At 38.3% G+C, this 15356-nt stretch overlaps 2 protein-coding genes across 2 annotated transcripts in view; one reads left to right on the top strand and one right to left on the bottom strand.

Annotated features, from left to right (window-relative positions):
- Positions 1 to 1040, bottom strand: part of snd1 (staphylococcal nuclease and tudor domain containing 1) — a 213992-nt gene extending 212952 nt beyond the window's left edge. The window contains exon 1 of the mRNA XM_022190155.2: positions 798 to 1040. Within this exon, the coding sequence (XP_022045847.1) occupies positions 798 to 872 (75 nt within the window). The 5' untranslated portion in view covers positions 873 to 1040. The remainder of the gene's footprint in view (positions 1 to 797) is intronic.
- Positions 1041 to 5359: 4319 nt separating this feature from the next.
- pax4 (paired box 4) lies at positions 5360 to 15156 on the top strand. The gene is made up of 8 exons (XM_051951693.1): positions 5360 to 5402; positions 7071 to 7201; positions 7375 to 7590; positions 7684 to 7774; positions 9034 to 9088; positions 9284 to 9353; positions 9448 to 9511; positions 15092 to 15156. Exons 1-8 carry the CDS (start codon positions 5360 to 5362, stop codon positions 15154 to 15156), a joined length of 735 nt encoding a protein of 244 aa, XP_051807653.1.
- Positions 15157 to 15356: the final 200 nt, after the last annotated feature.

Genomic DNA, 15356 nt, shown 5'->3' with positions numbered 1-15356 from the left:
CTGTCTGTGGTTTAAACTGGAGGAACATTATTCCGTTTAACTACTACAAACAGAGCTCTGCGTTACTGACTAGCACTCTAAACACGTCTCAATGGAATTTATAGGAAACGTCGAGAGGCACAGAAACCAATCGTTAACTTAGAGAAAGAAACTTCTCGTTAGCTTTTATGCTAAGCCCTAATTTGCATGTGGCCAGTAAGTTAAGTGAGTGTAGCGGTGCTGCTGAACACGCAGTCGTTCACACAGACAACAAATTTGGTGCATGAAAGTTAGCAGATATTGGACAGTAAACGCTAGTTAGCTAACCGATAGTTAGCAGTTAGCTGGGAAACTTAACATCTGTTAACATTACCGACACTAAACTGCTTTAGTTTCCATTCAGTTTGGATAGTAGTGAATGTCAATTAAATCTGTAAATGGACTTTCGATGGCTTTGTTTTTGCCAATACACTTTACACTTAAAGAAGAATAGTTCGTTTGAGTTACTTATAGCTAACTATCAAGTTAGCAACATGCTAACGCCAATTTCCTTCAGCTTATTAGCAGGCTAATAAATTTAGTGGCTAACATTAGCTGACATGCTGCTACAGCCATGTGAGCTTAATGTTACTGACATGTGTTGTTACTGCCATGTCAACATTGTCATTAAACAGACATTAATATTTATAACGCCAAATAAGTTCAGTTAAAGTTGTGTGACATCGGACGGTGAGTTTAGCCTTCATTAGCCCTTTGCTCACTCAGCTAACGAGCTATATCCCCACTGAGCTCACATATTCATGTGTTAAGATTCCTACCATTTTCACAATTCCTCTTTGCAGAGGAGAAGTCGGAGCGGGGGCCGTCTGAGCTGGTGCCGAAACAGATGCCATGTCCACCGGTTAGAGATACAACGCCGTTAAGGGGTAACCAGGTCAGGGAGCTGGGACTCTAAAGTGAGTGCCTGTTCTAATGAAAGCCAAGAGAAAAAGGCTGAGCACCGATCAACACACACGTTATACCGGAAACACACTTTGCCATGCATACACACACAGTAAGCCGTTCCGGGTCTGAGGAGCGGAATGAATGGGAGCGAATGGAGCCGCGGATCGACCGCGTAGGCGAATTGAACTAAAGTCTTCCGGAGCAGGAGGTTCGACACGTCAGCACAGTAAGGACGCAGCTGATGCCGCATTCAGGGTGCCTCGGAAAAACTTCAGTCTGGGCTGTCCACAAACCAGACAGTGAAGTGTGCAATGAAGTGTTTTCACCTTTGAGTGGTGGGAACAGAGAAAATGTATCAACATGTAACAACATGAAACAAATATGATTTCTCACAGGCAGGAATTCCTGCTGTGTTTTACAGACAAAAATCATTTCTTTGGTAAACTAATGCAGAATATTAATTAATATGCATTTATGCACAAACACCAAAATAAACTTCTAGCTAGCCTATTTTTTTCTTAAATGATGCACACATGTAGATATGTAGAAAGCACCAACACCACAATTTAAATAAGAATGTAAAATGACACTGACACTAACTGTCTGGTCTGGAGTCTCCATCGGTGCTACTTTGCATCACAGCTGCAGCTTGTGCATTTTAAATATCTCCACAAGTTTACATACAGTTCCTATGTAAATTCTGGCACTACTGTACATATCCAACTCCAGAAGGGCAACATCAGTTAGACGACTGTTTTTATAGCTATTTTAGTACACCAAATAACCTATCTTTACATGAATAAGCTAAATGAGACGTGCATATTATTTTTACTAAATTTTCCATTTGCACATTTATTGCTTTACTTTTTTAAAGTATTGTCTGCTTGCATAAATGCACCAGGATTACTGCTTAACTGCACTGTGCACATTGCAACGGAAATTACATTAAGGAAATTTTATTCCATAAGACAAAATAGGATGAGATAACATAAGGAAATATAAGATAAGACAGAACTTTCTTAATCCTGAGCTATCTTGTACAAGGTATTACACCAAAAAAATGCTATGATAGAACACTAAATGTAATGTCAAATAGAACAGCAATATGATATAACTACAATACTTTAGAGAGTAAGTGATACTGGTAATTATGCTAAACCGATAAAGTAATATAGATAGATAGATAGATAGATAGATAGATAGATAGATAGATAGATAGATAGATAGATAGATAGATAGATAGATAGATAGATAGATAGATAGATAGATAGATATTTTATTGATCCTGAGGGAAATTCAAGTGTTCAGCAGCTTACATACAACAACAAAAAATAACACAATTTCCACATTATAATACCTATAATATAGTATATAAATTAACAATGCAACATAGACAGATGTCCTACTGCCAAAAATGATCCATATCAATAACAATACACAAAGTAAAGACTGATTATTTCCAAGAATGTTTGTCCATTTATTCTCTGATAAAATAAAGTGCATGTTACACTATACGGATAACTGGCTTTGCCCTCAGAGTCATGGGGAAATCAATAGAAAGGGCAAGTGAATGCACCAGATGAGAAAGCAGACAGATAAAAAATTTGCCGCTCAGTTGTGCTTGGCAGCTCCCAGAGGTGATTGAGAGTAACTGAGAATAGTGTGTGTGTGGGAAGCAAGGCACGGCTTGAAAAAGCCCATTTGTGCTCAGGGGATCTACTCTAAATATTTGCAGGCCAAATACCTTGTGATGTTGTTGTAAATCACGACTCTTTTGATGCCCTGACATTAAATCCCAGATGGAGTAACTGGTAATGACTACATTGAACCGTGTGTTTGGGAAAGACAGACAGTTAGACAAAGCGAGCGAGAGAGATTGGAGAAAAATAGCGTGTGCACATTGTAAATGAATTATATGTCAAAGTTTTCTAGATGACTTACAGTATAGCAGACATGCGCAGATGCTGTGTGCATGTAGTGACAAATTAAAGGAAAACATTTTATAAAGTATATGAGAGATTACCGGAATATTATCAGTGCTCCTTGTCAGATTGTAATTTAAAACTGGTGTTCAACAGTGATGATTTGGTAACTGCATCTACTGCATATTGTGATTCACCTCATTTTCACACTCGTTAAACCATTCAGTGAGCCTGTGGGCAATGTAGAGCAGCTGCTGAGCTTTTGTTAGGAGGTGCAGTTAAAAATACACAGCGATGATGTTGATTTACATTTTATTGAAGCTCTTTCATTACAGCACAGTGCAATTGTCTTACCATATGTATTTTTGTATTTGAATATATACCTGTGCAAGTTTCATTGTTTCAGATAACCTCCCTTCTTACTCCATGATCTCTCCTGTGTTTCTTGTATATCTCATATATATGGATTGGGGTGTATATGGTGCCTTCTAGGTATAGCATCACGTCAACCCTGGACGAATTATGAGACTTGCAGGCCAGGTGGACATTTTTGGCTTCTGCATGCATTAGTCAGTGGTTGCAATAGCAGTTTGGACTAAATTGCCAAAAGAGTAACCACCACCGAGGAAATATATTTGAATAAAACAGTATTTACCATTTTTAAGCAATGTGGCTACTACAACCATATCTTCCAGTTTCATTAGACGGTCTCTAGCACACTTATAAAAATTTGTCAAGTGGAAACTTGGCGACTCACTTCAGGAGAAAAGCTGGCTTTCATGATATCACCTGAGGATAAGAAATAAAAGAAGCAAAGAGAAGAAACACAGGCACATAATGAGTACAGAATCCGATTGGAGTGAGGAAAAGTAATGAGAAATTTATTTTTAAAAAATAGTGTTAAAACTTACTTGACCGTGATAACTTGGAATGCACCAGTGAACACTGCAGGACAATGCACACATTCTCTAAAGGTTTTATCAAACCTACAAAATAAATCAACTTTATAGCTACATTTTTATTGAAAGAAAACTAAAAATGCGAGAAAAATATTCATACTTGTAATGTAAGGTCAACATGCACCCACTGGGCCGTAGTTCTTTGAATTAAAAACGCCCACTGTGTTCCAGCTCAGTGAATTTTTTATTGTCTTTACAACAGGCCGAAAGCTTTAATGCATTATTGAACAGCAGATAAAGATTAACTTGGAGTTGCTACAAAATCTTTAGTGTAAATGCGGTCATTATGGCTTAAAACCCTGCACACTCCATGGTTAATGTGCATATTAGCACCACTCCAATACTCTGAAATTAGGAAAGGCTCACTGGATGTTTCTTTTAATATTGTGGCATGTTATTAAGAGAGCGCACAGGCAACTGCAAGAGCTTTTAGCTAATTATTTAAATCACACTCAGTTATGGAAAAGCTGCACAAGGATTGAGAGATTAAAAAAAGTGTCATATTTTTTAATTGCTTTAATGTAGATGCTGTTGCACATTAGTTTCTGTGTCCGAACTGCAGTGCAAAACAAATGACATTCTTTAATGAGGGTAAAGAAGCTTTTTTTATTATTATTTAAACTTGTTAAAAGTATTAAGTGCAAAATAAAGAATGATGTCCCTGCCCATGAGCATAGTATTTGAGGAATAATGAAAAGAAGGGCAAATATATATATATATATATTTAGTATTTGGTATAACGGGTTCAATAAAATGTCGAAAAAAATGTTAATGTGGAACATTCATTATTGTAAGCACAAATACTTCAACTTACTTTGCATGAGATCTATGATTAACACTACTGAAATTGAACCTTTTAAAAAATAAAACTAGTGGAGAGTTTCAAAAATCTCAAGATTAAAAAGTAAAGTACGTTTTTCAGACCCAGTTAATTGAATGGCATGCTAAGATAGGATACTTTTATGTGGCTCATTTTGCCACAGCCATCATCAGAAAATCTATTGATTAAAAAAACACTAAAACAGTCATCTGCATTCACAGAATGTACGAACATTCACAGAAGTGCAACTCCTAAACATCGACATCACATAAATCACTTTGCTTTCTCTAAACAGGGAGGAGAAAAACGTGTCCATGAATGCAGCTCCGTTGCGCACAGGGCACCTCGGTGCGCACTGGAGAGGTTTTGGTAACATTTTTACGCGGCAGAATTTTTCACATTTCTCAACGCTTCAGGACACAACAAAGCACCGATATGAGTTGTTTACGCACAAGACAATGAACTAGGACGTGTAGCTACAACGTGCATGTGGTCTGTGGCTCTACTTAGACACTTAAACTCCCGCCCTTTCCTTTGGGGAGGCCAGAGTAAAATTTACGCACCACGAAAATGCGGTGCTGACTAAACAACACAACGTAAGTGCTTTAATCAGCCTCGTTTGGCACACAGTGTACGTGCAATAAAGTACTATAAATCAATGACCACATCGACTCCAAGGTAATAAATAAAAATGCTGGCCTTATTTGTCCTTTGTCTCGGTTGGCAAGGAGATGATGGTGTCCAAAACTGGCTGTCCTCTACGCAACCTGGCTGATTGTACACACAGTATTATTGTCCTCAAACTCGTGGTTAATGTATAATTTGGGCCATATGGCATTTTAAAATCCGAGCCTTTATTTCGGGGGCACTTCGATCTGTGTGGACCCAACTAATGATATTCAATTAGTCATTAAACAGGCCAAAAGACGAGGCTCGTGTGGGTTTTCACATGGGCTAATATTTGCTCGTCAAATATTTCCCTTTGAAATGTTTACAACGCATTTTTATCTGCTGGCTGCCCAAGGAACATCTGTGAGGGTTATTTTAACCTCCCTCTTCTGGATAAACCGGGTCCCCCAATTGGCCCTTTCTTTGCGCCCATGTACGAGTCTATTTGTTCACGTTTTGAAAGAAAATGTAATAAAGAGAGACTGCGTGATGGATTTATGATTTATCAAAAGCACTTTACCATATGGCAGTCGTCATTGCAGCAGATTCCCAAATGTTTGCTTTATGAAAGGACACCAGAGATGCCTTTTAATCTGAGCCACTTCACCTGGGAAAGGATGCTCACGTCACGTGACTACAAGGAGACAAACTGGTGTTGATCAATTAGCGTCTTTGAAAGAGAGGATTTTTGGACTTCATTTTGGCAACATTACGTTGAGTCAAAGCAGAAAGTTGAAGGAGTGAACTGCGCAGCACTGAAAGTTGGTTGGCAGCCACTGCGCAAGCGGGAATCCTCTGAATTCCCAAACTTAATTACTGCAGCAGCACACAGAAATGTTGACTTTCATAAGAATCCAGATTTACTTGTTTGTGCTGATTGAGAAAATGAGGCATAGTCAAGAAATACAAACATGTGCCACGAGTTTACCTTTCTGGTAAAACTTCGTCTCAAATATGCAATATGTTGGTGTAATATGCCACTGGAAGAAGCTGCAAAGATGAAGACAGATTTTTCTTTATTGACTTAGTTAACCCTGCAAATTAGACAGCACTGTTTTGTGGCAATTACTAGATATGTCATGAGCATAATAACAATAATCGAGCTTGAATTTGGAGTTGTGTTACCTGCTGGAGGGCTCTTTGAAAGAATATTCCTAAAACATTAATTTCCCAATCAGTCCACTTCCTTCTGCGTGTTGGACAAATCAAAACAGTGAAACCATGTTTTGAAAATTCGCAAAAGAAATAAAAATTACAAGAGGAATTACAACCACAATATATTTTACATAAAGAAGATTTGGGAGCAGAGATGCACCAAGCTGACGCCAGGTTTCAGTCCATGTACTTACACTTCCAAGCAATATTGACATTTGTGGAAACAGGCCACCACGTCATGTTGAGGTCTGCAGGTCTATAAATCTCTGCCGGAGGCTGTGATTCCCCTCATTGTTATTCAGCAGAGGTGTGTGGACTTACCTGAGCAGCTGAACTTTTCCTTTTGCAGCCTCCTGGGAACATTTTGTTGTCTGTTTCATCATCAAGGCTGGAAGCAAGCAGGGATGTGCGGGACAAACATTGATATGCAAAACAGAGGTAAATTTTACACTTGTTTATACGCACTTTCAGGCTATCGTTACGTTTTTAGACATTTGATTACTGTAGAGACTTTGCTGCGCGATAAGAATAAACAGTAAATGTATTTCTTTTTTAAGCATTTTAAGGAAAAGTAATCCATTTAAAAAGCACTTTAAACAGTCTAGACTTTGTTGTGATAAGGTGGTGGAAGTGTGAACCAGCTAGGAGGAATGTTTCTCAACGGCAGACCTCTCCCAGAGTCTAAGAGGAGAAAAATGATTGAACTGGCCTCTGAGGGAGTCCGTCCGAGTCAGATCTCCAGGATACTCCGGGTACGCACAAACCAAATGGCACAAACAGAGCATTTATAGGCTTTAAACTACAATGTGTAGGATATTGGTCACATAAATGGCTTTGAGCTTACTTGAAGTGATGGAAAAGTCTCAGTGAATCGGAATATTAGTGGATTTTATGCGTCTTTCTGAATAAGTTGCGCGTCTTTTAGGTGTCCAACGGGTGCGTCAGTAAGATCCTGAGCCGCTACCGGCGCACTGGACTCCTGGAGCCGAAGACTATAGGAGGGAGCCGCCCTCGGCTTCTCACCCCCGGTGTCATCTCCACGATCATCCAGTGCAAGAGGGAAAATCCAACCATTTTTGCATGGGAAATTCGTAAAAGGCTCGCAGCAGCACGAATATGCAAGGCCTCCAAAGCTCCCAGCGTGAGTAAGACTGAAATTCAAATCTTAGTTCCGTGAAACCAAAATGTTTTCGCCACAACCTGATGGTGCTTTTTGCCCACTGTGTTCTGCAAGGTGTCGTCGATAAATAGGATTTTAAGAAAGATCCACTTGGACCACGGACCGATGTGTATGGAGGTCAGCGCGCACATTAGGGCTGGACAAGGTCAGTCTCCTAGAAAAGGTACAGTAAAAATGAACTGAAACGGTTAAGAATTTGCACATCTGTCTTAAAAATGTTACTCGAATAACTTGAATTGACTTTTTGCACTAGTTTATGAAACTAAACCTGTTGATTTTCTATATAATGTACATCAAAATTATTGCTCCAACTTCAATTAACTGCTTCAACTGGTAGCTCACAATTAAATTAAGGTTATCCAAATTAAGTGAACAAGTGTTATTAGTGTCACTGGTTTAAGTTAAATGTGCTTAAATCATGTGATTGAATATGCATTTTTAAATGTTGCAACTTACAAGTCAACAGGAATTCCCCATTTTACCAACTTAACTATTTGCTAGACTCAAATGTAAAATGTAAAATATCCCTTTTTGTCATTGCATTTCTGCTGTTCTACTATTTTCTTTACTCTGCATTAACTAAAGAAAATGGTGACTGAACTGCTGCAGAAAGAAACTGAACATCACACACACAATGTAAACGGAGTAAATCTCATTTTGGCACCTTCACTGAAATTAGAATCCCAGTTTAACCCTCCTGTTGTCTTCATTTACGGGCACCAAAAAAATACTGTTTCCTTGTCTGGGATATAAATCCAAAAAATTCTGGAAAAAAAATTCCCCAAATTTCTGAAAATTTGCAAAACCTTCAAGCAGAAAATTCCAATAATTCCTTCCAAGTTTCCCTTAAAAATTTTATTCCCAAAAAATCCCCCAAATTTGGGAAGAAAATTCTTGTAAATATTTTCAAAAATGAGTAAAAATCTCCCAAAAAATGAGTAAAAATATCTGCAGTGATTGCATGTATAGCAGTAAAACTTCTAATATTTTCTTAAGAACATTGACGGAAAAAAATCCAGCGAAATTTGCTGGATTTTGGTTGATTTTTTGTCAATGTTCTCAAAAAACATTTTCAACATTTCTTTTTTTTTTCACCAAAAAATGTTCGAAAATTTCCCAAAAATGTTGAAAACGTGGACATCAGAAGATTCATTGTGAAAATATGTTTTTTCCCCCCACATTCAAACTTTGAAACAGGTCAATCTGACCCACAGGACAACTGTTTTAAAGGAAGAAAGTGTAATATGAAGTTGATAGAATTCAGAAACGTAGACTGCAATCACCAATCCAAAGAGTTAAATATGCTTTACTTTCAACTGCTGCTCAAATACACGTTTTACTGTGCAGGAGAGTTGACTTGGAGACCGTGCATTACATGTAATCTCTGTGTTTGTGTACTCACAGATTTTTATTCTCTGGTTCAAGAGGAAGTGAACGAGGTGGAGATTTTTCAGACAGTGTGCATTAATGAGCAGAAATCTAAAAGTGTCCAGCACAGAAACCGTACCACCTTCACCCCAGAGCAGACCAGAGCCCTTGAGCAAGGTAATCTGACAGTTCATGTATGCTTCAAACCAATGCAAAGCTGCATTTTCACTCTCAGAAAAGTACTTAAGCTTGCGTTTCTACCTTCCAAATCAGAATTCTCTCACAGCCGGTATGCTGATATGTACACAAGAGAGAAGCTGTCAGCTGAAATTAAGCTTCCCGACGACACCATCAAGGTACATTCATCCTTTTTTTTTATCAGTGAAATGCTCGTACAGATTCATAAATGAGATCCTTTTGTTCCTGAGATGTGTTTTGTGTCTCTCCAAGGTGTGGTTTTCAAACAGACGGGCCAAATGGAGGAGGGAAGCCAAGCAGAAAAGTAGCACGCAGAGTAAGTGTGTGAAGGTTTGCTTGTGTTGCTTATTTTAGAAAGAAAAATCACTTTACAAAGTGTGTGGGAAACTAAGTCGGGGTGTGGATGAGTTTAGATTGAGTAACATAATATCCTCTGAAGTGAAGGAAACACAATTGGAGTTAAAAGTGCATGCCAAGTATATGCAAGGAGAAGAATATGCAGAGTATCACAATTCAGCCAAAACAAATGGAACTGAACTGAACTGTGATGGAAAACCTCTTGGCACACATCCATTCACACCTCAACACTGTCTGACAAATGAATTTCTCCATAACAGCTGCAGACTTTCAACAGCAAAGAGATCTGGTTCCTGTGAATCCTGCAGTGCCACAGAGCTTCACATCTCCACAGGTACAGTGTAAATGACATTAGACAAACTTTAATACACTGCCTGTCCAAAAAAAAGGATGCCACTTGGATTTAACTAAGCAAATATAGGTAAGAGCCTTCTAATGGATAATTACTGCAGTGATGAATATGTTTCAGCTGCAAAAACTTGTTGAACCCTAGCTAATGCAGTGAGGAGCTTCTCATTTATAAAACAACCATGTTGGAAGACAGATCCTGAGGAAAGGATGTTAATCTGTCTCAGAAGGGTAAAATTATTGCCTTGCATGAAGCAAAGTAAGCAACTAAGGAGATTTCTGAAACTACTGAAATTAGTTTAAGAGCAGTCCAATGCATTATTAAAACATGAATGATAGTGGTGAGCCATCATCTTCAAGGAGCAAATGTGGTCGGAACAAGTTGTTAGATAATCGTAGGAAATCAACAGGAAAACTCAAGAGTATTTCCACACACACAATGCAAAGGGGACTCATAGGATTGGAACTAAACAGCTGTGCAGCTCTAAGAAAACCACTGATTAGTGAGGCTAATCAGGGGAAAAAAGGCTTCAATTTGCTGTGGACCATGTAGACTGGACGCTGGAGCATTGACAGAAGGTCATGTGATCTGATGAGTCCAGATTTACCCTGTTCCAAAGTGATGGGTGCATCACAGAGAGGCAGATGAAGTGATGCACTCATCATGACTAGTGCCTACAGGCCTGTGGGGGTTAGAGTTATGATCTGGGGTTGGTCAGGTTCAGCAGCGTTATGTTCCCAAAGAATGAGGTCAGCTGACTACCTGAATATTCTGAATGAGTAGGTCTTTCAATCTTCCCTGATGGCATGGACATGTTCCAAGATGACGATGCCAGGATTCATGGGGCTCACATTATGAATGAGTGGATCAGGGAGCATGAGCCATCCTTTTCACGGTCCATCCCTGGCCCCATTTAGAATCTTTGGGATGTGCTGGAGAAGACTGGAGAAAATTAATGCATCTCTGGACAGAAACCAATGCTGTAACACTGCAGAAACTTATTGAAATAATGCCACGGTGAACATGTGTTGTTCTCAGAGCTAAAGGCGCCCCAATGAAATATAAGCGTGTGCGACTTTTTTTTTTGGATGGGTAGCGTATGTTTTGCTTTGTATGGCCAGCCATGGTACAGCACCCTTGGAGCAGGAAGGGTTAAGGGCCTTGCTCAAGGGCCCAACAGTGTCCACATCGGGGTTTGAACCTCTGACCTACGGATCAGTAGTCCAGAACGTAACTGATGTGCCATCACTAAAGATTAAACCACCAAACCTTAAGATAAAAATCTGAAATGTTGTACTTTTTTGTGTAGAAATCTGTATAATCAGGTTCATGATGTAAAATCTGATCAGCAGATAAACTGTCTCATTGTTGTAAATCCTGATCATTATATTTAGATGGTCTTCTGCTCTGAGCTCACGTTCTGTTTTCTATGTGCACAGGTTTGAGGTTAAATTAAAGGCTCAGAAACCTTCAGGTTACTGAGAAAATGTCAGAAAAATCAATTTTATTAATCGTTTTCTGGACTTTAGCAGCTAAACTTTCAGTTTTCTTGATGAATTTTCTTCTTTTTCCATCAACACTGAAACAAGCTGAGAATCATTCAAAGTTGTTGAGGATGATTTTCTTTCTCTTTTTCCGACAAAGGCCGACTGTGAAAACGTCTCTTTGTACAACACAGTTACCAGGAAGTTACAAACTGGCTACTTCCTCCCAGCAGAAACAGGTGAAGTTCTACAAAGCTCATTTTGATCACAAAAAATGGTAAAATAGCATATACAGCATATATTGCTGTTTGCACTTGTCATTACAGCACTAAAACCTTCTTACTGCTGTCAGGTTTTACTTCCAGTCACAGAATTTCGTTCCTACTCCAGCTATTGGATGCTTTTTGTTTCCATTTTTCATTTTTATGATTACATCTTTATTTATGTACATCACAATAACCTACTGTAATAAAATACAGCCACATACTAACACTAGTGCACTGTTATGTAGAAATACAGAGAAATACTGTAAAATCTTTTGCTTTTTTGAAGCAAAAAGCAACAATTACAGCAGGCTATTGTAAAAAATGACAGTATGAATTAGAAGAGAAGAGAACATAGGCAACGATGAATATTACTGATAACTTTGCATAGTAAATGCCATATTTTACTGTAGAGTACTCTTGTCAAGTGCTTTAATTTAGGATTTCAAGTCCTTAAAAACTTGTTTTTATGCTACCAAATATTACATAATTCACCATTTTAAATACCACTGATTGCAGAAAAAAGATTGGTGCAAACTATTGCAACTTTTTGTTGAAAGCTGTCTTATGATTGTTTGACAAAATAGACTAATGGTTTCATTATTTTTTTTAAATAATTTGATGCACAGGTATGGAGAATTCTGAAACATCCATCTCTATCCCGGTATCATTTCTCCGTCAGCCGAGTGACATAATGACCCAGAGCATAGATCAGACTCCACTGGGTCTCCACAGAGACAGACTCACATTTCCACTGGTCCACCATCACTCAGAAACCAGGACGTCTCTCCCTCTGGCAGCTGAGACGGTCAGACCAGACGGGCTGCAGTGGAGCCAGCAGCCGTTGATTTGGACGAATGAGAGGTTTCTGTTTTCCCAGGATGCATATCGCTACCTGGACTGAAAGTGAGAAAACACATTTCTAACTTCAGTGAAGAAGAGAAAAACTGTCCTGTGACTGAAGCTCAGTTTCTGCAATGCAGGGAAACATTGTGGCCAGTAGAGGGAGACAAAGGACTGAAATTACAATCTTGTTTCTCAAACTGTTTTTTTCTTTTCTCAAACGAGCTGCAGCTTCACTCATCACTTTTGTGTGTTGTAGTACAGGTAGTCACACTATTTCATATGTTGAGTACTGGTCCGTGTATATTTTGGTAACTGGATTTTCCGTTCTAAAGCAGGTATTGAAAAACAAAAAGCGAGTGGTTATTTGATTTTTGTTTTAAAATACAAAAATTAAAATAGAAATACAAGAAGTTTTTCCTTTTCATGATCAAAAAGGGATATACGAAATTTTAAAAATGCTTTGATTTTCATTTTATATATACAAAAACAAAAAAAAAATCAGTAAGAGGCAAAAACGAAAAAAGACCTGTTTTTCATTTTCTCAGACCGGATGTTGTCATTGGCAAGGCTGGAGCCAGAGTACGGTGCATAGACTGTAAATAAGTGGGTTTTTTTTCGATAGTTTTCATGGTCAAAATGAGAGATCAAATGGCCGATCTTAAAATAAATCAATATTGATTTTTTGTTTATTAAGTTTTGTGACGCAAAGGGGCGTGGTTACTTGATTGACAGTTCGTCTGGAATGACTGACAGTCTGGAGCATAGACATATAGAAAGAGTTTTTTTTTTAAAATTACTTTATTGAAAGCATCAATACCAACATTTCAGGCATATTCTACAAATTAATTATAAAAGGTGTTGAAACAGCTTTAAAGCTAGGGAAAACAATACAACAACAACAACAACAAAACAGAAACCAGAAAGGGTCTTACTCGAGGAGTGAGTAAAGTTCAAGTAGCAAATAAAGTCTTTGGGCATTACTATTAGACATGAGAAATAAGGATTTCTTGTATAGATTCAGTTCATTCTTCCATCCGTTGATGTGGGGTTTGACCTTGAGAAATTTGCTTCTGTGAATGTAACATTTACCAAGTATAATTAGATTGTTCACCAAGAAGTCCAAGTTTTTTTCCTTTAGCCGTACTCCGACCTTATATCAGAGAAAATGAATATATATAAATCATAGATGGAGTATCAACATCATTCACATATATATAGGCTATAATAGATAAAAGTTATATATCAGAGATAATCATACTACATATATAAATCATGTATGGAGTATCAATATAATCAATATATCAGAAAACTGACTAATGTGTTCATTAGTCAGTATTTTTTAGAGTCACATGGATTGTTTTGACATTTAATAACCGAGTCCTGAAATATAATTACAGTTGCGGATTTCTGTCATTTAGTCTGGACTAAACAAATAACAGCTGCATAAATCTCAAACGTCTTTATGAGGAGTCTGGATTGAGGTTTTTCACTTGATAATGATCAAAACATGAAATTTAGGTTGGTTTAAAGGAATATTCCACCTTAAATCTTTGAATGTTGACCTCAAAGGCTGGTTTCAGGAAGTATTCCACCTACAAGGTCCTCACACCTCGACCTTAAAGGAACATTCCACCAAAAATCCCTGGACATGCACCTAAAATGTTGGTTTAACTGAGTGTTCCATCCAAAATCCTCAAAGAGACCTGAGGGGCTGGTTAAAAGGAATATAACGCCTAAAACCTCAAATATAGATTCGAAAGGGTGGTTTACAAAACATCGCTCAATGTAGACCAAAAAAGTTAGTATGGAGGAATATTCCACCTGAAATGTAGACCTGAGAAGTTCGTTTGGAAGAATATACTATCCTTACATGTAGACTAAAAGACGGTTTGGAAGAAAATTCCACTTAAAATCCTCCAATGGAGACCTAAAAGGTGAGTTTAACGGTATATTCCACCTAAAATTGACTAGACCTTGGAGGTTGTTCTGATGGTATATTCCACCAAACATCCTTGAACATAAACTTAAAACGTTTGTTCAAAGGAATATTCCACCTTCAATGTAGACCAAAAAAACTCTTGGTGTAAAGGAGTATTCCACCTTAAATTTAGACCTAAAGGATGGTTTGGAGTAATATTCTACTCTAAAATCTTCCAATGTAGACCTAAAATGTTGATCTGATGGTATATTATAACCAACATCCTGGAACATTTACCTAAAAGGTTGGTTTAATGGTATATTCCCAGAAGAGCCCTTGAACATTGGGCTTATTGGTATATTCCACCCAAAATACTTGTACATATACCAAGAAGTCAGTGTAAAGGAAATGTAGACCTAAAAACATTGTTTAAAGGAACATTTAAACTATTATTTTCATTATTTAATAATCTGTTATCAGTCAGAACCCTGGCAAACGTATTTTCATCAGTTTTTTTAGTGGAAGTCACAAATCAAGGAGCTCTTGGTTTTTACTGGCGTTACTGAGTCAAACGCTGCTGTTTCAACACAGACACGTTCACATGCATCCACAAACCTCTCAGCACTCAAATACCCACAGACAGGCAGCCAGCTGAGCTGAGGCTCGGTGGTGTCCTCAGACCCACGAGTCGGGGAGTTGGTGAACTTGTTGGTCCGGTTTGAAGGCCTCCATGTGGTCCAGTAGAAGTCCACGTAGTCGGTGTCGGCTTTGAACCGCAGTGACTGGCCGTCATCAGGTGGACTGGCTCGTCCTTGTAGGACTCCTCCTGTGGCCTTGGGGGGACCACAGGAACATTCAGTAGCGGTTGGAGTTCTTCCTGTCAGGCTCCTGGTAGAACGGTTCTGAAGTATCTTGTATTCGTCTTATCTGGAACAATCTAACAG

The sequence above is a fragment of the Acanthochromis polyacanthus genome, chromosome 1 (genome assembly GCF_021347895.1).
Source record: "Acanthochromis polyacanthus isolate Apoly-LR-REF ecotype Palm Island chromosome 1, KAUST_Apoly_ChrSc, whole genome shotgun sequence".
In the NCBI taxonomy this organism is placed as follows: Eukaryota; Metazoa; Chordata; class Actinopteri; family Pomacentridae; genus Acanthochromis; species Acanthochromis polyacanthus.
The sequence above is the reverse complement of the archived record's forward strand: the minus strand, read 5'-3'. Positions and strand labels throughout refer to the sequence as shown.